Here is a 23,334-nt window from a genome sequence, read left to right on the forward strand (position 1 = left end):
CGCAGCAGCGGTCAGCCCCGGGCACCCTCCCCTGCACCGGGTGCCCAGGCGGCAGCACGGCACCACACACTCCACCCGCCCCGGGGCCTGCCTGCGGCCCGGGCTGCGCAGGTGGCCTTGGGGACAAAACACTGTCGCCACACATCACTGTAATCACACTGTATACGCATCTCAGAACACACAATCCATAGGCAAGTCCAGGAAAGGATTGTTTGAAAGGAAAATGGTATTTCCAGAGATAATTTCAACACAAAATGACCACTGGAACACAACTGGAAAAAATTATTTACCTGGGTCTCCTAGGCCTCCTGAGCCGGGAAGGCAGTGCCATTCCTCACGGGGGCGCCACCAGGCCCTGAAGCTGTAAAGGGAGAGCAGTGCTGATGGCTGATTCTCTCTGACAGAGGCCGTGCGGGGGAAGCACGAGCCGTCCGTGCCCTCCCCCAGGAGCTCTCACTCCCGCCTGCGCCCCAGGCTCTGCACAGAGGCCGCGGGTCTCCCTCATGTCTCAGGTGGCCCCGAGGACGAGGGGAGACTGGACCCCTAACCCTTGACGAGGATGCCTCAGAGCCCTGCTTCAGGTGTTTTCATAGTGAATCACCCTGGATGGGAGCTCAGGGCTCAGATCCCTGGCAACCGGCACTGACACAGGGGACTCACAGCGCACTTCAGGGCAAAGCAGTCTGTACACAGGTTACACGTTAAAGTAAGAAGAGTCTTCCATAGGAAGGATATGAACAAATCCTGACGGTGGGCTCTACCTCTTCCTCCTCAGCCTGTTGGTAAACTGTTAAAAGCCTTCTGCCTGACAGGACATGTCTTATACAAGTGACCAGATGTCACGTAAACATTTATGAAAGAAGTGGCCTTAGAATGACTCATGTAATAATCGGCAAAAGAATGGTGAGTTATACAGAGAAGCTGGTGGGAGACTTTAGAGTTACACGTATAACTGAAGAGGGAGACTACGTAGTCATGTCACTTACTAACTGGCTACTCTAGGCCACTGTGCAAGCTTTTTTATAAGAACTAAGGGACCTGCAAAATTAGTGAAGAAATGCCTGCTGCCTTAAAGCAGATCTTGAATAGAATGTTTATCCACCGAGGCAAATGAAGAAAAATGTTTTTCTCTTTATGACATACCGCCTTCATTCTAAAACGTCGTGCATGTTATTTTTCTGAAATGAGAAAAGAATTCAACCTTCAACACTGTGTCCAGGCTGGAAGAGGGGGCTAACACTCACGTCTTCTAGCGCACAGAAACCAGCCACGCCAGCCACACCAGCCATGCCAGCCAACCAAGGGCCTCGGGGGTGGCCCGCAGTCCCTGGAGGGGCGTGAGCTCCACCACTCACAGGGGACAGAGCCCTGCTGGCTGGCGGTGCTTGAGGAAAACAGCATCTTGTCACCCAGCGGAGAACCTGTTCCCCACAGTGAGTGTGTGGTGTCCAGGAAACCCGACAACCACCCACGGGGACATGTAGCCCACTGGGCAGCTTCTGCTGCAGAAATGGGGCTGCCGCACTTCACAGTGCGCTCCTTACCTCTCGGGGGGGTGCAGCCTGTACGGTCCTCCTGGGGTGGGCTCCTGCCTCATGTACTCCTCTGCCTGCCTCTCTCTGCAGACTGCATCTAATCTTAAAGATAAAGAATGGCTTCAGTACGAATCTCACCACCAACTCCTCTACCAGACACAAAACAACCAGACCTTAAAAATCTCAAAACACCCGTAAAAATGTGTCAAAATTCTGTACCTCTGTTTCAGGTGAGCATCTTCCCTTCTCAACTCAGCATTTTCCCTTCACAACTCAGTTTTCCCTTCTCAACTCAGAGTTTTCCCTCTCCAGCTCCTGAGGCCTGAGCTGTGGGAGAAAAACACATCCACGTTCAGTTGTGGCCGACTATGCACAAAGGGAAGGAAACAAACAAATTCTTACCGAGCTGTCTTGGGCCTTTTTCTCGGCAAGAGCCACCTGAAAAAGTCAACACATCAAGAAACACCCCATGGCGAGGGGTTCTCAGGGCCACGGTAACTGTCTGCATCAGGTGCTGAGGACTCGGTGTGTCAAGAGGAAGGCAGGTTACCTGGTGTCTCCAAGTGATCTCTGCTTCCCGCATTTGCCTGTGACATTCTTCAAATCTTCTCCTATGGGTTATGAATTGTTTCATCAGAGAAATCACAATGCTGGGTATGATGCTAAATAGCCTGCCCCAGTCCACGTTAGCTGCACTGCACACTCACACACATCCTCTAAGCACACAAGGCACACTGCACACGGCTGTAGCTGCACAGCGGGTGCAAAGCTGTCGCTGCAGCCACTCCTCCTGTCACTGTTACTGAAAGCCTGCCGGGTTCTGTGCAGACACAATTCCCTCTCTCGTTCTCAGCGTTTCCCTCACGTGTCCTGTGCTGAGTATCTTTCATCACAAAGCTTGGTTCTTCCTTTCCTTATATCCTTACCCTACTTCCTACAAGTTGGTCTCCCCAGTGGCACAGGCATGTTTCTTAGTGTGACTGACGCTACACCCAATTGCTGTCCTCAGGTTGAGAACAGTTTCTAGCACCTTCAGAAACAGCTCTGTGAGCCATCCTTCCACAAAGTCTGGCCAGCACTGGGGGCCAGGAAATTCTTAGCAACTTAATATTTTGTGAATATTTTGTGAAGTTAAACCTTTAACTTAACATGTGTAAAACTTAACACTTTTTCTCCTGTGTGAAGCATGTATCAAATGTCTTCTGAACATTTGTTTTGGTTTGTGTATGATGTTGTGTCTAAACATTTTAGAAAAGTTTTCAAAAAATCCAGCAGTGGTTTTCAGAGCCGCAGGTGTGGAGGAGCTGAACTCACTTGTACTGTTGTGTCTCCTCTTCAGCCATTTTCACCTTCTCCTCTGCTGCCAACAGCTGCTGCTTTCCCACCAGCTCACATCCGTTCATGTCCATCTTCCTGAGAGGGGAAAGAAACTCTGTGAAATTCTGCCAGTTTCCCTCCCAGAAACTGGAAGGGAAGAATTCAATGTTCCTTTTGCCCTTCCCCATAAATGCTCAGACTGACAGATACAGAGGAAAGAATTAAAGGCCCCCACTAGTAGATATGAAAACATTACACTCGGGCCTCTGGCAAGTGTTTGGTACCTGGGCTTCCCTTCAGCGTCCCCACCCCTACTCATTTGTGCATAAACAAACATGAAAAGCCCACGTGAGGGGTGCTCTGTGCCTCCCACCACAGGCTCAGGTTCCTGTGACTGGGACAGCATGAGCTCACTGTTTCAACGTGGGAATTGGGGTCCGACCAAGTCGTCACAACCAAACACATTAGGGTGAAGCAAGCGTTCATAACTTGTTTGATTTCTCCCATAGAAAGCCCTGATTTCAGTCAAAGCCTGGAGCAAAACCTGATCTTTTAGGAAATATAAGGAAATGTTTGTTTTTGAAAGCGAGTTAATGGGTGTGATGTCCATGACCTCCCCCTGAGAATGACAGGAAATCCTGGACAAATTATGAATTCCATGATTGAATGTACCAAATTGCTAACAAGCCAGGAAGGGACATGAGGCCAAGATGGAGAAGAAGGAAGCCCAGGACTGGGCCCACCTTCCCCAGGGGTCACCCGGTAACTGCAGAGGAAACCACTGAGATGCAGAGAAGCCTGGCAGCCGGTGCCCCCCCCACGCACAGGCACCGCAGTCAGGCAGCTGGAGCTCACGGCCCGTCAGCAAAGGTGATCCCTAGAGCGACCCACAGGCCTTAGCTGGGATCCACGAGAGCTACGTGCCAGGAACAAAGGTGGACAGGAGACACACGGGCCTCAGGAGGGCTGGCTGCACTGACGGATCTCAGGTGCTAACTGGGTTAACAGGATGCAGCCTTGCTTGAGCCCTGACCACCTGCCAGCTGTAACGCCCACCTTCTCTGCAGCAAGTTAACCTCACACTAGGCCTCAAATTTTCTCTATTTTCTACCCAATGTCTAGGGTTTAATAAAAATGATAGACACAAGGCAGGTCATGACACTTTGATGTGGTTGAAACCTAAGGACAATAAAAATGGACCTAGGGGGATCCAGATAATGAAGTGACTAAATCTGGTCCAAGAACCCACTAAAATCTCAAACTAAATACAAACAAGACTCTGGTAACCAGTTAGAATGAACAGAAGCAGCAGATAACAGAAATCAAGGTTGAAAAAAATGCAAATTTGTACTGATTGAATGTGGTAAAGAAAATATGGTGGTAAATATTCTGAAACATATTACAATATCCACATAATTCCACACACTCATTCACACATTATTTGTCATAATTAACATGGGAACGTCTTACTCTTCAGTGTCCATATTTCTCTGACCACCGATTTCATCAAAGAAGCATACTTTCTTCACCTGCCTTTGGAAATTGGCTTCCTCTCCTTTCAGAGATCCTGATGCAGCATGGTGGCCTTGCATTTTCTTTTTATGCTCCATAAACATAAAACAACTGGCTTTGTGTATGCACATGTTCACTCGAGCTTGGCTGTGCTGGGGAGTGGAGAAAGGAGAGAATCCTGAAGTCAGGAATCCACTTTTTGCCTTCCCAGTGCAAACTCATTTCTATTACAGGCATGTTTCATTTTATTGCCCTCCCCAGTAATGCATATTTTTAAACAAATTGAAGATTTGTAACAAACCTGAGTCCAGCAATTCTATCAGTGACAATTTTTCTGGCAACATTTGCTCATTTCTTATCTCTGTGTCACATTTTGGTAGTTCCTGAAATATTTCATACTTATCATTTTAATTAAAACAGGCATGACATTCCTTTAAGACACAGCCTAATCCAGCGGAAGTCCCTAATTCTCAGCAATTCTACAAGCCCTGAGAGAGATGAAATGGCTACAAAAGAAAAGTGTGAATCCAGCAGGGGTTGGCCCATGAAGTTTAAGGCAAGATTCCATTTCCACTGCATACCTGTGCAAGGTAAGGCGGGAAGAGCGGACCCAGAGCTGCTGCAAGTCCTCCAGGAGATGAAGCTAAAGCTAAGACAGCTAATGAAGGTGGCGCCACTAAACAACAGGTTTTCAGTGCAGAGACCTGCAAGGGGAGGCCACCCAGCACCGTCACAGCTGGAGAGGAGAAGTCAGCGCCTGGCATCAAGGCTTCAATGGACAGGCTGGTTTTCCTGTGAGGGGCTACCACAGCCAATGCTCATTTAACATTCTGAAAATCCTCTGTCCTGTGAGAATCATGGGAAATCTACTCTGTGCTCTATAGATGAAACAAAGCCTGGATGACAGCACATATATTTACAACATGAGTATTTTAGTCCACCGTTGAGACCTACTGCTCAGGGAAAAAAACAAAATATACCAAAAAAAACATATCTTTCAAAATATTACTGCTCATGGACAATGCACCAGTCACCCAGGAACTCTGATGGAGATGCATGAGATGAATGCTGTTTCCATGCTTAACACGACATCCATTCTGCAGCCCATGGATCAGGAGTAATTATGACTTTTAAGTCTAATTTTAAGAAATACACTTTGGGAGGCTTTAGCTGCCACAGATAGTGATACCACTGATGGGTTTGGGCAAGTAAATGGAAAACTTTCTGAAAAGGACTCATCATTTTAGTTGCCATTAAGAAAATTCATGATTCATGGGAAGTGAAAATATCAACATGAACCAGGGTCTGGAAGGAACATATTCCAATTCTGATGCATGACTTTGAGGTGATCAAGACTTCAGTGCAGGAAGGAACTGCAGATGTGCTGAAAACAGCAAGATAACTAGAGTTAGAAGTGGAGCCTGAGGACATGACTGACTGGCTGCAACCTCATGATAAAATGTGCACGAACGAGGAGCTGCTTCTTATGGACGAGCAAAGAAATTGGTTTCTTGAGATGGAATCTACTGGTGAAGGTGCTGTGAAGAAGGTTGAAATAACAAAGGACTCAGAAAAGTGCGTGAACTTGGCTGATAAACTACTGCAGGGTTTGAGAGGACTGACTCCAATTTGGAAAGAAGTTCTCCTGTGTGTAAAATGTATCAAACAGCATTGCCTGCTACGAAGCTTTAGCTTTGTCTCCTGGAGGACTTGTTCCTGAAAGGGAGAGTTACCCTGTGGCAAACTTCATTGTGGTCTTATGTTAAGAAGTTGCAAAAGCCACACCAATCTTCAGCAACCGCCACAATGATCGGTCAGCAGCCACCAACATCAATTCCAGACCAACCACCAATAAAAAGATAACACCTTACTGAAGGCTCTGATGGTGGATAGTAGTTTTTAGTAAGAAAGTATATTTTCATAAAGTTATGAACATTGGGGTTTTTAGACATAGTGGTATTGCTCACTTAATAGGCTACAGTGTAGTGTAAACATAACTGTTACATGCACTGGATAGCCAAAAAAAATCATTTCACTCTCTTTACTATGATATTTAGTTTATTCTAGGGGTCTAGAACTGAAGCCACAACATCTCCCAGGAAGCCTGCATATGAAGTTTTCTTCCCAACAAGCAACATACCTTCCAGGTTGCATTCCTCAGTCATCATGGCGCTCTGCATCAGACCCTCAGATCTGGTCTTCAAAATGCTTGGCTGCAAGACAGATGTGAGAAAAGACGTTCAGGAAGTACTGATGCCCAGCAACGTGAATGTACGTAACACAAGAGGATCGTACACTTGGAAACGGCTAAGACGGGTCATCTGCTTTATGTGCGTTACAGCACAGACACCGACACAGGTGATGCTCAGCTCTCTGAGGTAAGCATCTCTGGGGTGAGGAATGTTTCTTACCCTCTTCTTGCTGCTGAGCTGGACGTCCTCCTGCAGACGCACTTCTTCAGGTTTCACTGTGGCTTCATGGACACAAGCTTTATTAAGAGCAATTTCAACCTAAAACAACATTCCCACTGATGGCTAAATTCCCAAGAAAAATAATCTGAACAGATATCAACATTTAATCTTCTAAGACATGAAACTGTTGTTCCTTATGAAAGCTAATTTGTACAGTGGAAATCCTGCTGCTAATGGAGGTATTTCCCTCTGAAATTCCTGAAGTGTTCATTGAAACAGCGTCTTTCAAGGTCTCTGGAGATGTTCCTTTTTCCAATATCTTCACACAGGACAAAAACAAAGCATGTACTAAGATTTCAATGAAAACTCAGTGTAACTTTCTTTTTTCAAAAACAAATTATTTTGTTAAGTGCAAAACAAACCATAGAAAATAAGTATATTATTAAGTGCAAAACAAACCATAGAAAATAAATATATTAGCTCTGGTACATGTCCCAAGACTTTGGTGAACAGTCTCTCTAGAACGCAGTGAAATGATTCTGAACATACACATTTTAAAAAGAAAAGAAAGCAAGTGTCATACGTCCCCATCCCCTTCCACATGCTTGAGCTCATCTGGGACTTTGCATGAATTTTGGTTTGGGGTCAAAGATAGTGTCTGCTTCATGTGAGAGTTTACAGCAGACAGGGCCTCTTCCTTCAAGTTCTAGAACTAGGCATCCTAGCAGCTCGTTCTGACCCTGTGTGTCTTGTATTTCCTTCTTCAGCTGGTCCTCTTCCATTGCCAGCCTGTCAATCTCTTCCAGCAAGTCTTGGTTTGTTCTGATGGGAAGTTGCTTCTCTTCAACCCATTTGGAGTCCTGTCCCTTCTCAGCCAGTACCCTCAGCCACCCCTAATATTCCTGTGATGGCAGCTGATCCAGGCTGGGCCCAGGACAAATGTCAAGCCCATGAAGAAATGCAGAACAAAGAGAGACCTTCAGGCACAGATATTTCCTAGCCTCCACAAACTTCTTCCTAACTGGACAATGTAAGACATGGCTGGACCACAAGGGGAAAGCAAGGGTGGGAAACTGCTCATGACAAAGAGGTCACAAATGAGTGTCCCTAGTGGAATATAAATAAAGTTTTCCCAAATTCACACGGAAAATTCTGTTTAACATAAACAGGGCAAGGGGCTGTGCACCTTGGCTAGATAACTTCCTTCACCTCTCAGGTGTTTCCTGGCATTTTCTATGTATCTTGCATAGATAGTGTGAGTGGTGAGAAAACTCCCTAGGTTGTGGAAATAAGACCTATTTCCTAGTCTCTGAAGTTAAAAAGTCACAGAGGTTTTTCAGTCCATGAAATTCTGGGTCATTGTTCACAGGGAGGTTCTGCTCCCAGGCTCCCACACTCTGCTGCAGCCAAAAGCAGGAGGAGCTGCAGCACTCAGCTCTCCCAGGGCACAAAAATCCTCTGAAGCCCAGTTACAGTCAACGTAGCAGCAAAGCGCTTACCGAGCGCAGACACTTGGCATTCTGGTCACTCACTGCCTGCAGCTTAGCTCGGGCACTTTGAATGAAGCCATTCAGTCACTAACCCTCTCCAAGGTTTGCATGTACTCCTTCAACAAAACATATTGAATCAGTAACAATTACTCATTATTTTTATTTCTGTTTTCAGAATGTAATCCAGGAAAAGAAGAGGCTCATACCTTAAACTTCAGTGCTTCCTCAGCATCTTCTTTTGCCTAATGGTCTCCTCTAAGCATTTCTTTGCATCATTGGTCTATGCAAATATGTAATAAAACAAACAGAATTACAAATACTAATTATACTGCTAGCCGAACCTATCTTGTGTGTGACCCCTTCCACTAATACAGAAAGTGGTGCTTTACATATATGACACTTGCTTTGTTTATTTCTTTACTGAAGTATAGTCAGTTACAATGCGTCAGTTTCTGGCGTACAGCATGTTTCAGTCACACATGTGTATACCTCTATTTATCTTCACATTCTTTTTCATTATAGGTTACTGCAAGATATCAAGTAGAGTTCCCTGTGCTCTACAGAAGAAACTTGTTTTTTAATCTAGGACACTTGCTGTGAATCTAGGCCCCTAATAGAACATATGGAACAGGACAGTAGGATGAAAGAAAAGAGAGCCAAAGAACTGAACTATCAGAGGGAGAAGGAACTGAAGGTGAAATCACAAAAAAAATCAAAGGACAATAATACCTTCTGCTCCCAAGTGGATATATTTTCCTCAGTTTCTGTTTTCTTTCTCAAAAGTCTTGATCTTCTCAGTTATCTGCTTTAAAGTAACTAAAAGGAGATAAAGCAATTTCTCATATTGGTAGGAAAACCCAGTAGAATTGAATTATCCCAATTAGCAGCAGAGACATATCTGGCTGGCAGTATGAGTGTAATTAACTTTTTAGCTTTACTGTGGTTTCCCCTTGGCTGTGACTCACACGCCTGTCTGCATTTACATCCTTCCCTCAGCCTGAAGAGTCCTGACAGGCTCAAGCAATGTTTCAGCATCTTCCCTTTATACCAAGGACCAGATCAGGTCAGGTACTCACTCCAAATGTTAGACTCTTCTCTTCACCTGCTTCCTAAAGATTTCTATGCAAAATTAAACTCATCCTAGTCTCCCTATTCCTGAGACCCTCTTGGTCTCTTATCTCAATAGATGCCAACTTCCTCTGCAGTGTCATTTAGACACCATCCCAGGAGTAAAAATTTCAAGAGTTAAGTCTGACATTAGAAGTCATTGTGTTTACTTTTAGTTGAATTAAAAGTAACAGTGAATCCTGATATTGAGAAAATATTACAAAGAAAAGTAGACCCTAATGTCTTACCTTGATACATTAGAGGCTTTACCTAGGAGAGGAAGAAACATTAAATTTGATGTCAAAATATATAATTAGTAAATACATAGTTTCTAATAAACTATCAAAACAGTAATCCATTGAAATTACAATTATCATTTTTGTTCAGCATAACGATTCATATGATTAAAAATCAGCATTTCCTACTTAAGGCAGGATCTTTCACTCATCATTTCTGATAGAGAGCACAATGGTAAATATGTTATTCTAGAACAAAAGATCTGCTAAAATTCTGTTAAACACCAATCTAATTTTCATAATGAATATTTATGTTTGATAACACTGAACTCTTTTATTTTCATATGTTGTTGTAAATACACCAACGCATCATTTATCTGATTTTTTCTTCTTTTTTTGTCATACCAAACATCCACACTGAAGTCCAGAACCTGGACTGTTGTATAAACTTCGAGAGAGAGAGGAGAGACTACAAGAAAAATAAAGGCAAAGTCTTTACACTAAGATACACCCCTTCATTCAATGAAAGCTTTTCTGAAATCGTATACAGAGTTGACTGTTGAATCGATAAGCAATTGTAACATACAAGATCGTAAGATTTGTCAAAACCACTAAAAACAAACGGACGTCAAATGAGACATCAGATGAGAATGAAAGTGAGCAATGGCTGTAATAAAAGCACAAGCAGCCGCAGGACAGTGACCATTGTCAAGAAGCGGAAGTCATCATCTGAGGAATTACGGCTCAGTAAGATCCAGGCAGGACTTCACTGTAATATCATGTAAAGACACATTTTTCTGACCCTTAAAACATATTTCTTCATTCAAAACTTTTCAGAGATTGCGGCCAGCCCTTAACCTTGCCAAGCAATTGGAGTATCATCACAGTGTCGAAAATTGGTGGCAATAATGTGGTTATTGAAGAATGCATCCACAGAGGGCAAACAAAATCACGATGTTCCCTTAACGTCACACATCACTCAGGGAACACTGAGCCTCCCTGTCCCTTGTCACTCAAACACACAGGCAGGGGCAGGTGGGGAGAGATGGGCTCACCAAATACTTAATATTTCTGTTTCATTACTGAAGAAAAGGGTTTAAAAATTGTCATTTTCTCATTGAGAATACATTATTGTCTTGCTCATTGAGTTTATACTCTAAAGATAGCATTTTGCAACAGATTTCCATTTAAAACTAATTTCTGTTCAAGTTATTAAAGGAAACAAAGAAGAGGGTTGGACTCCTGGATTCTAGCCCAGGCAGGCAAATAAAATGTCCAGTGTCTATAAAACTTCCTGTTATGTGTGATTAAAAGAACACTGTCAGGTACTTTAGTAATACTCAGAGCGAGGACGGTCCTACAGATGAACACGAGAAAACCAAAAACTCCCCAGGAGGCAGTAAAAACAATAACCTTCCACAGAATTCCAAAAATATCAGGCCCAGGATGGAAAAGGACAGGCGGATTGTGGATGGCCTGAAATAATATTGGAGATAATGAGGAACCACAAAGATATTCGCAGTCTATCTATCACAGAGAATCGTCTTGAGAAACCCTCAACCACACCCTCAAGTAGCTCCTCAGAGAGGACAGAAGGGACACTTGAGTTCAAAAGGAGCAGGAGGACGCTCTTGGGAGCGTGGGTATGTTTGCTGCCTTCGTTTGGTGATAGTTTCATTGCTGTGTACGCATGTCAAGTATCAACAAACTGTATTCATTGGTGCTGATACTACATGTAAATACACCACACTAAAGCTGTAGAAAAAAGTCTGATCTACAAAATGTTAGAGATTTGGCTTTGCTGACACACATTGCAAATTTTTTAAAAATAGTTAACAGAACTCAACTTATGAATGCAGAAGCGAACTTGAAATTGAAAATCAGCAAACACAAACCTACAGGGCGTGGGAAGCCTACATCTTCTATTGTATGTTCATGAAGCACCTGGATAAATCCCTATGAAATATCTCCAAAAATACACCTGAAGTGTATAGAAAAATATCAATGAAAATATGTTAAAATACAGAGAGATATACAGAGATCTATTTGTATGTTTATAGATTGGACATGAGTGAGAAAGCAGACTTACTCTCATAATAATGCCAAAATTACTATTCCAGCAAAAACTGATGATTTACTTTAGCCCAACTTTCTAAAAACCATGAATGTTTTCTTTCAATGCTCACTTTGATTCTGAACCAGAGCAGGTAATGTCAGACTTCTGAAATAAATAAGGATTTGTATAATTGATAATCTTGTATAATGTGATTAAAACTATAAGAATGAAGTTGCATAAAAACAGAATTCAAAATAATCAGTACAAATAATTCACATGCATATTTCACAGTACTGCACCTACGTCCATTAACAGCCACCATGAAAATTAATTTGTATTTCTGGAATATATGGTCACCAAAACAAAAGTCAAACACATAGTTTTGTAAAAACTTGATTTCTAGTATTGTAGGAGGGGATAAATGCACAATGTAATTTGTATGAATCTAGACACCAAGCTTCCGTTTTGTGCAAATAAAACCTCTCTAGAAAGCAGCCTCTGAAGTCGGTAACACTGTCATTGCCAGCTCTCACAGTTGAGGTCAGTAAAATGTGTGCTGGTGGGAAACATGACCTGTCTTTGAGTAGCCGCTGTCTGAGAGAGCAGTGGGTCTCAGCACAAAGGACAGAAACACAGATCAAAGGCACAAAAAGACAAACACCATCTAGTCACTAACTGGTAAAACCCCCTCCGTGGTGGGCATGCTTGTCACACACATCACTGAGCGCTGACGTCAGTAGCTGCCTCCTACCCAGACTCTATCCACCAGGGCCAATGGACTCAGGTTCTGACAGTCAGCGGCCATGAGCAACGGTGGAGGAGGACAAGTTAGTTTATCCAAATGCTCAAAGCTGTGGTGGGAAAGAGGGCTTAACTAACCTGTGAGAGCTCAGCCTCATTCCCTGTGAGGGAAAAAATCCCAACAAAGATGACCTAGAAACACCCTCCTTAGTGGGCTCAGAAGACACAGAAGAGACTTTTCTTTGGTTGGAGTGTTCATGTGGCATGATTCTGCCTCAGTACAGAGTGTTCCTGACACTCGATTTTTCCAGGTCTGTGAGAATCTGGTGCACGCCCATCAGAACAAACTCACTTAAATCCATGGGGAGTTCTCAGTCTTTCTCTTTTGGGATGTGGAGGTGCTTTTTCCTGAAAGAGTGAATATTTCACAGTATGTACCTGAATTTTCTTTATATTTGGACAATTCTAAGGACATGTAGGACCTTGGACAATTCTAAGGACATGTAGGACCCTTTCTGCTTTGGGGAAATCAACACTCTGCACATTGACACTTCACTAAAGAAAGGATGACAACTTGTCCACCTCCTGGTCATGTCACTCCTAGGCATTTCCCCATTATAAACATCCCAGCAAGCTGCAGCCACTCATTTTCACATCGTCTGGGCTCTCAGTGCTCCCGTCTGCCTAGTTGGACAAAGAGTCCCTGGGGGCAGCCTCCAAGATGAGAAGGAAAGGGATGACTCAGAAGTTGCTAGAAGTCCAACAGAAATAAAAACAAAAATAAACAAATGGGATCTAACTAAAGGAAACCATAAGCAAAACAAAAAGACAATCTACAAAATGGGATAAAATATTTGCTAAAGATGAGACTGACAAGGGCTTAATTCCAAGACTATATAAACAGCTCATACAACTTAATAAGAAAAAAAAAAAAAACCCCAATCCAAAAATGGGCAGAAGACCTAAACAAGCAATTCTCCAGTGAAGACATACAAATGGCCAATAGACACATGAAAAAATGCTCAATATCACTAATTATCAGAGAAATGAAAATCAAAACTACAATGAGGTATCACCTCACAACAGTCAGAATGCCCATCACTCAAAAGTCCACAAACAAGAAATGCTGGAGAGGCTGTGGAGAAAAAGGAACCCTCCTACACTGCTGATGGGAATGCAGTTTGGTGCAGCCACTGCGGAAAACAGTATGTAGATTCCTCAAAAGACTGAAAGCAGACTTACCATATGACCCAGCAATCCCACTCCTGGGCATATGTCCAGAGGGAACCTTAATTCAAAAACATATATGCACCCCAATGTCCACAGCAGCACTATTTACAATAGCCAAGACATGGAAACAACCTAAATGTTCATCAACAGATGATGGGATAAAGAAGCTGTGGTATATTCATGTAATGGAATACTACTCAGCCACAAAAAATAATAAAATGATGCCATTTGCAGCAACATGGATGGGCCTGGAGATTGTCATTCTAAGTGAAGTAGTCAGAAAGTAAAAGAAAAATACCATACCACTTATATGTGGAATATAAAAAAGAAACACAAACGAACTTATTTACAAAACAAAAACAGACTCACAGACATAGAAAACAAATTTATGGTTACCAAAGGGGGAAAAGGGGTGGGAAAGGAAAAATTGGGAGTTTGAAATTTGCAGATACTAATCTATATAAAGAATATGAACAACTAGTTTATCCTGTACAACACAGGGAACTATATTCAATATTTTGTAGTAATTTGATAAAAAAAAAAGAATATTAAAATGATTATATGTATGTTCATATATGACTGAAGCATTCTGTTGTACACAGAATGTTGTAAACTGTTGACACAACATTGTAAACTGACTATACTTCAATTAAAATATTTTTAAAGTTACAGGGCTATTGAATATTTTTGTTACATTAAAATTTCTGGAAATAATACAGCTCAAAGAAAAAAAAAAGTTGCTAGAAGTTAACAAACCAGAAAGCACAGAGCACAGATGACACTTCACTGTTTAACAGACCAGCACCAACCCAGTGCTGAGGCCCCACTGCTGAGTCACCACCAGGAAGGGTGCACGCACAGGAGAGCGCACTGCATGGGGACTGGACCTGAACGTGCACAGCCTGAAGCAGGATCCTGAACAAGCTTTCCAGGAGCCAGTCTCACTATGACTTCTAGTGAGTCAGTTTCTCACTTTTTAAAAAACAGCTTTACTGAGATATACTTCACACATTCCCCCATTTTAGGCATACAACTCAATGGCTTTTAGTACATTCACACTTCCTTCTTTGATGCAATAAAATAACCATTTCAGGTTTCATCCTGCCAACCCTGCTGTGTTTGGTCCAAGAGGTCGTGACAGGACCCAGATCTTGATGAGGACGCCGGTGGCCAGAGCCGCTCCAGGCTGGTCAAGAAACCTGCCCTGAGGGCCTTGGTTTGCACCAACGAAGAGTTTCCATCAAGGACCCCGTGAGAAAGCAGTGATTTAACAGCAGTGTGAAAAAGCCCAGGATAAAGGAGGAAACTCGATGCCCGATGTTTACTCACAGATGTATTTTCGTATCCAATACACTCCAGCTCGTGGGGCCAGAATAGCAGCCTCATGACCTCCATGTCCTGGTCCTCTCAGGGCCCTGAGGTCCCCAGGCAGGAGGTGGGGGTGAGAGGGGAAGGGAAGGTAGGGACAGGGACAGGGATGGGGAGGGGAGGGGAGGAGAGAGGTGGGGGATGGGATTGGGGAGGGAGTGTGACAGGAAGAGGGGTTGAGGAATTGGGAGGGGAAGGGGGTCACAGAAAGGATGAGGGTCAGTCAAGCTCTTGAGGGGAGGAAGGAGGGTTCAGTCATGGGAGCAGGTCAGCAGGTCAGGAAAACAAACAGCAGGTCAAGTGGACTCTCAGGAGCAGCTGGAGGGGATGAGACGCCTCCCTCCAAGCCTTCTCCTGTCTGAACGATGCCTTAGCAACTCCCGATGCTTATACTCTCTATTGACCAATCACCTGCCTTTGCCCATGGTCCTCACAGTGGACATTCTGAGCGACCTCACTTTTAGAATGTGCCCCACTACCTTATCCCCCACCAACTGCCATCCAACCCTGGGTCCTCTTTGCAAACTTTTCCGATCTTATGCTTTCTGGTCCTGACCAACCCGGGTCCCCCACCCCCTACTGCTGGGTGCTCCTTCCACTTCCTCCAAATCCCCAGGGTCTCCCTTGGGCAGTGGCTGAAAAACATGAGGTAAAGAATGACAGAACCAAGAGGAACCAACTGCACAAGCAGAGCGGGAAGTCTTCACTCCCCCTCGCTCAGCACTACATACAAAAGGTACACAGAATGTCCACAAGATGGAGAAGATCTTAACAGCACACATCTTAATCACACTGCCACGCCCATATGGCCATCTTTATCTGTAGTACACCTGTAGGTGACACATTAATTTTAAGTACATATGACACATGCATAAAAATAAACCCTATTATTTTTGCCAAAAACATATATAACTATAAATTATAATTATATATTGTCACACCCCCTACACTGCACCTGGGTGATTCACATACACCCAGGTCCAAGGAGGCAGAAACTACCTGGTGGGGCAGAAGCAAAGTTGTGCTTTGGGGCAGTACTGGCTGCAAGGGGCCCTGAGAAACCCTTCCAGGGTGGTGGGAACACTTGGTGTCTAGATGTGTGTGGGGGGCATTCACTCAATCAAGAAATACTGAGCACATGGGGCCTGCCAGTCTCAAGGGTCATATCTGTCCCCATAAAGTGGCCAACTGCTGACAGTGAGGAAGGGATGAGATGCCTGGAGTGGCCACGGGAATCCAGTGAGAGGGCCCTGCACTAGCCCAGGCTTTGGGCCCCAGACCTGCCAGCTGCCCCCAGGAGCCCCAATTCCAGGCAAACTCCGAGGGGGACTGAGGGCAGCAGCTCCCTCCTAAGTCTCAGGAGCTCCCAAAATCTGCCCACAGTGTTCTTAGTGAGAAATGGACAGGGGGCAGTCAGTGGTTTGGGACACTCTGCCACTCACAAAGAGGAGTTGGGTGAAAACACCTGGCTCCTTACACGTCCCTCGATCCAATCTCCAGGAGCCCCTTAAGCCCGCAGGGCCCTCCCTCCTTCCAGCTGGGGAGGTGGCCAGCCCTGCAGCAGACCTGGTGTTCAGGCTAGGCCACCAACTGTTCAAGGGCCACCAACAGGTCAAGGTGAGTCCGTGCTTCCCAGGAAGTAGGGGGAACAGCAGTGCAGCAGTAAGTACCAGCAGAAGCAGCCTCTGTAACAGGGCTCCTCCACTGTGAGCAGGGCCAGGGCCACAACTTGGCTGTGAGGGTGGGAGGGCTGGAAGAGGTGTGGCCCTGTGGTCCTGGACAAGGCTGGACCAGAGCCCAGGGCCTGAGTGCCTGGGGGATAGGCAGAGAAAGATAGTGCATGAGTGATTGAGAGAGAGGTGGGTGTCAAGTCCTAGAGAGGGAGAGGAGGTGACAGAGGGGGACAGGGTAGGGAGAAGCAGATACAAGACAAGGCAGGAAAGAAAGAGGGAGCCAGCCCAGGGTGCATGGTGGGGGACCAAGGGCCATGGTGGCCCGACTCTGGGAAGGGGCCCAGAGTGGAGGGGGCAGAAAAGGTAGGAATCCTGGCATCACAGTCCTTCCCACTCTAAGGCTCTGACCTCCCAGGAGCTCAGATCCCCAGGGGTCACCATAATTGCAAAGACCGGTACCTCCCACTTTTCTTGGGATTGCTGGTTCCAGCCTCTATGTCTGTCCCGGTTGGGGCTGACCTTCAGGAGCATGGGCTGCCCTTGCGGAGGAAACTCCAGAGCCTGCCCTGTGGGGAGCTGACCCTGATTCCTCACAGACCCACTGAGGCTGCATTTCCAACCGCACTGTGGGCCTTCCTGGTCCTACAGCTGGGCTGCAGGTGCTGTGCTGGCACCAGGATCCCCCGGCCTGGAGGGACTGAGTCCCATCCAGGGTGAGCAGGCTTCAGGGATTCTGGGTCTCCTCCTAATGTCAACAAAAATTCCCTCCAACACTTAGGAGTTGAGACCCCCTATAAATTACCAATGAACATCAGGTCAATGGTATTGAGGTCTCACACTGAGCAATAAAATGTACCAAATGACCAAATTCAAAGTTCAGTGTTCCAATTACACAACATTCTCAATAATGCATTTTATGGGTGAGAAGACAGAGGGGGTGTGAGTCACCTAAGGGTCTCAGGGGTGCCAAGTACTGGAACTTTACCTTGAACCAAGGTCTACCTTGGAAAGGGATCCACCTGGAGTCCATCTGTGACCTGCTCCCTGAGGTTCTGAGGAAGACCATTGGCTTTTCCTCGGGAAATTCCTCTTGTGATGACATTAAGTCATGCATCAGTCAGGACAAACGGTGAGGATGTGCTCACAAGTGCTCCTGTCTCTTAACAGCAAATCAACTTTGTCTCAGGAAATGGGTCTTCTATTATAATTAAGTCGGGCACCAGGGTAAATAAAAGTAAAAACATAAAATCCATCACGCATAAGTGCTTTTTGTTTAAAATATAAATGACTTTATGAACTACAAATGGATGCACTGCATTGGTCCATGACAAACAGGACATTACATACACTCATGACAAAGAAGTGCTGTCACGAATGGCAATGTGGCGACAAGAGCAGGGTCACTTTTTAGCAGAGAAGGAGGTCCTACAGCTCTCAGTACAGAGTGGTTAAGGTTACAGTGTTTCTCCCCACGACCAAATTCTCACCACACCTACACACACACACAGGCAAATGCACATAGATCCTAAAGCGACTATCTACCTTCTGATCAGAAAAAAGATAAAAATACATGCACATACCACCTAACACCACCACACTGACCACACACAGGTCCCATAATAACCTAATTCTTCAGTTCTGTGAGACTCTGAAGTTCCCCTCACTTGCGCTCACCATCATCTAACAGAAAGAAGTCACAAACAGTACTTTGTCTGATTCATTACAGTTCCTCTGGGAACTTATTTTACATCACTGCGAGCCTCAGGAGAATATAAAATTCACAACTGCAGATGGAGTTTTGGCTCAGTAGTTTTTATGGCTAAAAGCTTCCACTGACTACACAAAATTATTGGCTCTACTTTTCTCATTCTGTGCTTTCTACACCAACTGAAATTTCACTTTACATCTAATCACTGGATTGCAACCAGCGGTCTGATAGAGCATTTTGTATATAAAGTGTGATTGTTCCTATAGGCTGCTATCTATTGATGAGCATTTTATTCTTCAGACTTAAAAGTACAACTGACTTCCAACCTACGGCTTTCCATGTAACTGGAGAAAAAACAATAAAGCTTGTGCTGCCATCACTCCCCAGTGCACTGCCAGACTCACAGCTTGTCCTGTCATGCTCTGACCTCTGCTAGTAAGTGTCTGTCCAGAAAAATCGAGCCACACACATGTGACTGTGACTCTACAGGGCCAACACGCCCACCTTCTCCATTTATTTACTCTCAGTTGTCACTACTTCTCTGTTATTTGACCTAGAAATTGGCCTCCTCCTACCCCTACCCTGAGCATCTCAAAAGAATAACCTAAAAACTAAACTCTTCACGGCACAACCTGTAATCTCATTGCTAGTAGCCATAAGGTTAGCCTATGAATGAATTAAAGAGGGTTAGAATGAATGTATGATAATTAGTTAAAACAAAAACATTATCTTGACTCATAAAATAATTAACTTCATAATTATCAAATGGCGTTAGTCTATATTACTATCACTTTGGCATTTACAGTGTCCTTAATGGATACTAATATGTAAATCACAATTAATACCCTTATTACTACACTTAGGTGGCACAATATCATCATTACTCATTACAGCAACTGTCACCATGCTCAGCACCCATTCTGCTTCAGCTACCATAACACCTACTATCAGTGCTCCCCGCCTGTGAGGCTGCCCAGGACGATCAATAATAGCTGTGGGATCCAATGCCTACGGTACTGATTATGTACAAAGTCTTAACCTTCTTCAAGGCTAAAACCCATTATCCCAAACATTACATTAATACCATTAACATGATTATCAAAAATTATACCTTCTGACATAATACTATACCTTACGGCCTATTAACCAGCCTTATCAGCTCATTCTTCCTGAATCAACTGAGTGACACTAGCCTTCACTTTTCACTAGGCTTCCTCTCTGCTAGTGCCTCCGCTTGCATCAGCAACCTGTCTTCTTCCTCCAGCACACATAGCCAGCCCACTTCATCTATCCAAGGAATCATTTACCCCCAGCACTATATCATGACAATGCTAACCTTACTACAAATGTCCTTAGACTTTCACACCTCACAACTCATCACATTCTACAGTTTAATCAAAACAACATTAGTCAAAACCCTAATCATTTATTACCCACTGAGAAAATCAGACAAGATGATTAAATTCAGGACTTCATTTCTTATTGTATGTACTATCTGGATCATTTCCACTTGTCATTGCACCATTTTTTACCCAGAATCTTACAGGTTCATTACATTTAATAATAATTCAATGCTAAACTCAGACAGCATCTACTTCTTAATCTGGTGTTTCCCCATGACTGACACGTTTAAGAGCATTTATGGTAAATATGCCCCTTTAGGACCTGCTCCTTTGGTTACCAAGAGCATAATTGGAGTTTGCATTCCTGGACCCAGAGCACCTGCAGTCATGCTACTCACACTAGGCAGCTGGGGCACATCACACAGTATAATATTCAAGCTCCTGGAAAACCAGACAGCATATCCTGTCCTTGTAACCATCTTTGTGAGGAATAATCACAACGATCCCCATCTGTCTGTGCCAGAGAGACTCAGAACCGCTCCCTGCAGGGCCCCCCACCAGCCACACATACTAGGAGCTGTGGGCATCCGTGCTCAGACAGCGTGAGTTCCTAGCAGTACTCCAGCCCTGACAACCACCCGCACCTTACATCATGGTCCGAACCACGCTTCAGGAACCCAGGCATGGGGCCCAGCACTGGGACTATGAGCCCCTCAGCTGGGTGAACACCAGCGGGCTTGCTGGAGCCTGTAAGAAGCTGAGACTATGCTCTTGAAAAGCCTGTGCAGAGACCCGCTGACTCCCCATAGCAGCAGGGACACAGCAGGCTGAACACTGCCTGGGGCTCTGGCCAGCTTGCAGGAGTGGCTTGGGGGGCCCCGCGGACTCCCCCAGGCTCCTGCTCCCACCCTTCATGTTCTGGTGCTGCTCCCCACTCAGGCGGAGGCTTCCACTGCCAGTGAGCGTGCACACCGTGGGAGAAAGTGGCGCTGGCCTGGATGTGGCCCTGACTCTGAAAAGACAGCCAGCAGTCACGGCCAGCTAGTGTCCCCGCACACCCTCTGCAGGGAACAGCACTAACACCAGGGCAGGGCCTGCCATCCCCAGAACTCACTTTCCTGTGCACACCTGACAGGGGGTGGGGCCAGCTCAAGGCTGCGGCCCCAGTCTCTCTGTCCCGACCTACCCTCTAGCCAAGGTGTGCACACTGCAGAAAAGGTAAAACCAGTACAGAAGGGCCGCTACAAGCCCTCAGGCCTCAGCCACAACCCAAACCAAAGCAGAGACTGCCACCACACCCAGGAGAACCCCACTCCTACAGAGATCCTGCTCCAGTCCACAGGACCCCATGCCACCCCTGAAACAGCTGGAACAGTCACTGAGCAGAGGAGAAGCCCCTGCTCAAACCTGGAACTGGCTCCAGTCCCTCTGACTCCGGCTCTGCCGCTCCATTGCAGGGGCTGCCAGCACGTCCCGGGGGAAGAGGGCAGCCCAGGATCACTTCAGGTCCAACTCTGGGCACAGAAGGCTGCACAGGAACACACTCACACAAGGACACACTTTTAACTCTGGGACAGGTAACTTTTACCTAATTTCACAGTGATACAGAGACTTAAAATGAGAAGACAGGAATATGTTTTCAATGGAAGAATAAGAAAATAACCATACTGAAAAGAGATAATTTACCTGACAAAGAGTGTCAAAGCAATAGTAATAACAACGAGAACTGAACTGGGAAAAAGAACAGATGAACAAAGGGAGAATTTTTAAAAAGAACTAGAAAATATAAAAAAGAACCAATCAGACCAGAAGTGTAGGTAATACAGAACATTAGGCAATACAGATGATACATTACAATCTGGAAGGTAGAATAATGAAAAGCACCCAATCAGAAAAGCAAGAAAAAGCATGTTACATGAGTTTAAGGGATTCTAAGCCAGCATCAAGCATAGTAACACTCACATTATAGGGGTCCCTGAAGGGAGAGAGAAAGGGTGAGAAAACATCTGATAAAATTATGGCTGAAAACGTCCCTGATCTGAAAAAGAAAATGGATATCCAGGCACAGGAATCAGAAAGTCCCAAATGAGATCAGCTCAAACAGACCCACAGTAAGACATATCAGCATTCAAAAAGTGAAATTTAAAGATAATGACAGAATTCTAAAGGAAGCAAGAAAAAAGAAAAGCATTCACAGAAAAGGAAATCCCTCATGAGCCTATCAGCTGTTTTTACTGCACTTTAAAAAGAATTTACATCTATGTACTGTTACTTGTCTCTAAAAATGTTTAGAGCTTTAGCTTTTTAAACTTACATAGTTATTAAAGGAATAAAGCCAAACACAAAATAAGAATTAATTCAAACAGATACATGAACCCCACCATTAACAGCAACACTATTTACAACTGCCAAGACACGAAAGCATCCCAAGTGCCCAATGACAGACGACTGGATAAAGGAGATGCACCACACAAAGGTAATGGAACACAAGTCACACAGAAGAAAGAAGGATACTTTGCCATGTGGCCTTTCATTCATTTTTTTTTCACTTCGAAAACCAGAATGTTATAACTGGCATAAACATTCCCACAGCATCAAAAACAACATTAAAATCCTAAGAATAAACTTAACCAAGGAGGTTACCTATACTCTGAAAACGGTAAAACATTGATGAAGGAAATTGATGATACAAAGAAATGGAAAGATATCTTGTGCTCTTGGACTGGAAGCATCAACATTATCAAAATGGCCACACTACCCAAAGCAACCTTCAGATCCAAGGCAACCCCTGTCAAAACACTCAGGACATTTTTTCACAGAACTAGAACAGACAATTCCAAAATTTATGTGGAACCATTAAAAACTCCAAATTGCCAAAGCAATCTTTTGTAGGTCTTTTTTTTCTTTCTTTCTTTCTTCTTTTTCTTCTCTTTTCTTATGGTTTGAGGACTAGAGAAGTTCCTTTAACATTTGCTGTAAAGCTGGTTTGGTGGTGCTGAATACTTTAAGCTTTTATCTGTGAAGCTTTTGATTTCTCCATCAAATCTGAACAAGAGCCTTCCTGGATAGAGTATTTTTGGTTGTAAGTTTTTCTCTCTCATCACTTTAAATATGTCACGTCACTCCCTTCTGGCTCGTAGACTTTCTGCTGAGAAATCAGCTGATAACATTATGGGAGCTCCCTTGTATGTTATTTTGTTGCTTTTCTCCTGCTAGTTTTAATGTTTTCTCCTTATCCTTAATTTTTGTCAATTTGATTACCATGTGCCTCCGTGTGTTCCTCTTTGGGTTGATCCCATGTGTGACTCTGTGTCCTAAACTTGGGTGACTGTTTCCTTTCCCAAGTTCGGGGAGTTTGAGGTTTTTACCTCTCCAAAAATTTTCTCATGTCCTTTCTCTCTCGCTCCTCTTTCTGGGACCCCTATAATGTGAATGTTAGTGCTCTTCATGTTTTCCCAGAGTCCTCTTAAATTACCCTCATTTCTTTTCATTTTTTTTTTTTCTGTTCTGCAATTAGTGATTTCCACTAATCTGTCTTCTAGCTCACTGATTCATTCTTCTGCCTTATTTAGTCTATTCTTGGTTCCTTCTAGTGTGTTAGATTGTT

The 23,334-nt window shown here is 44.3% G+C and overlaps 1 protein-coding gene across 3 annotated transcripts in view; it reads right to left on the reverse strand.

Moving 5' to 3' along the window:
- Window positions 1–1,544: 1,544 nt before the first annotated feature.
- Window positions 1,545–23,334, reverse strand: part of LOC105085558 (transport and Golgi organization protein 1 homolog) — a 111,336-nt gene continuing 89,546 nt past the window's right edge. Inside the window, exons 17-29 of one of the 3 annotated variants that reach the window (XM_064482266.1) lie at window positions 9,621–9,642; window positions 8,995–9,081; window positions 8,472–8,545; window positions 8,275–8,381; window positions 6,776–6,874; window positions 6,505–6,577; window positions 4,666–5,748; window positions 4,323–4,516; window positions 2,850–2,948; window positions 2,086–2,146; window positions 1,938–1,973; window positions 1,755–1,862; window positions 1,545–1,637 (exon numbers count right to left, since the gene is read on the reverse strand). In XM_064482266.1, the coding sequence (XP_064338336.1) occupies window positions 1,809–1,862; window positions 1,938–1,973; window positions 2,086–2,146; window positions 2,850–2,948; window positions 4,323–4,495 (423 nt within the window). In that variant the 5' untranslated portion in view covers window positions 4,496–4,516; window positions 4,666–5,748; window positions 6,505–6,577; ... (3 more) ...; window positions 8,995–9,081; window positions 9,621–9,642 and the 3' untranslated portion in view covers window positions 1,545–1,637; window positions 1,755–1,808. Of the gene's footprint in view, window positions 1,638–1,754; window positions 1,863–1,937; window positions 1,974–2,085; window positions 2,147–2,849; window positions 2,949–4,322; window positions 4,636–4,665; window positions 5,749–6,504; window positions 6,578–6,775; window positions 6,875–8,274; window positions 8,382–8,471; window positions 8,546–8,994; window positions 9,082–9,620; window positions 9,643–23,334 lie in introns of those variants that run through there. The other 2 variants (XM_064482268.1, XM_064482267.1) reach the window with 2 other exon arrangements.

Source organism: Camelus dromedarius, chromosome 35 (assembly GCF_036321535.1).
Source record: "Camelus dromedarius isolate mCamDro1 chromosome 35, mCamDro1.pat, whole genome shotgun sequence".
NCBI classification, from domain to species: domain Eukaryota; kingdom Metazoa; phylum Chordata; class Mammalia; order Artiodactyla; family Camelidae; genus Camelus; species Camelus dromedarius.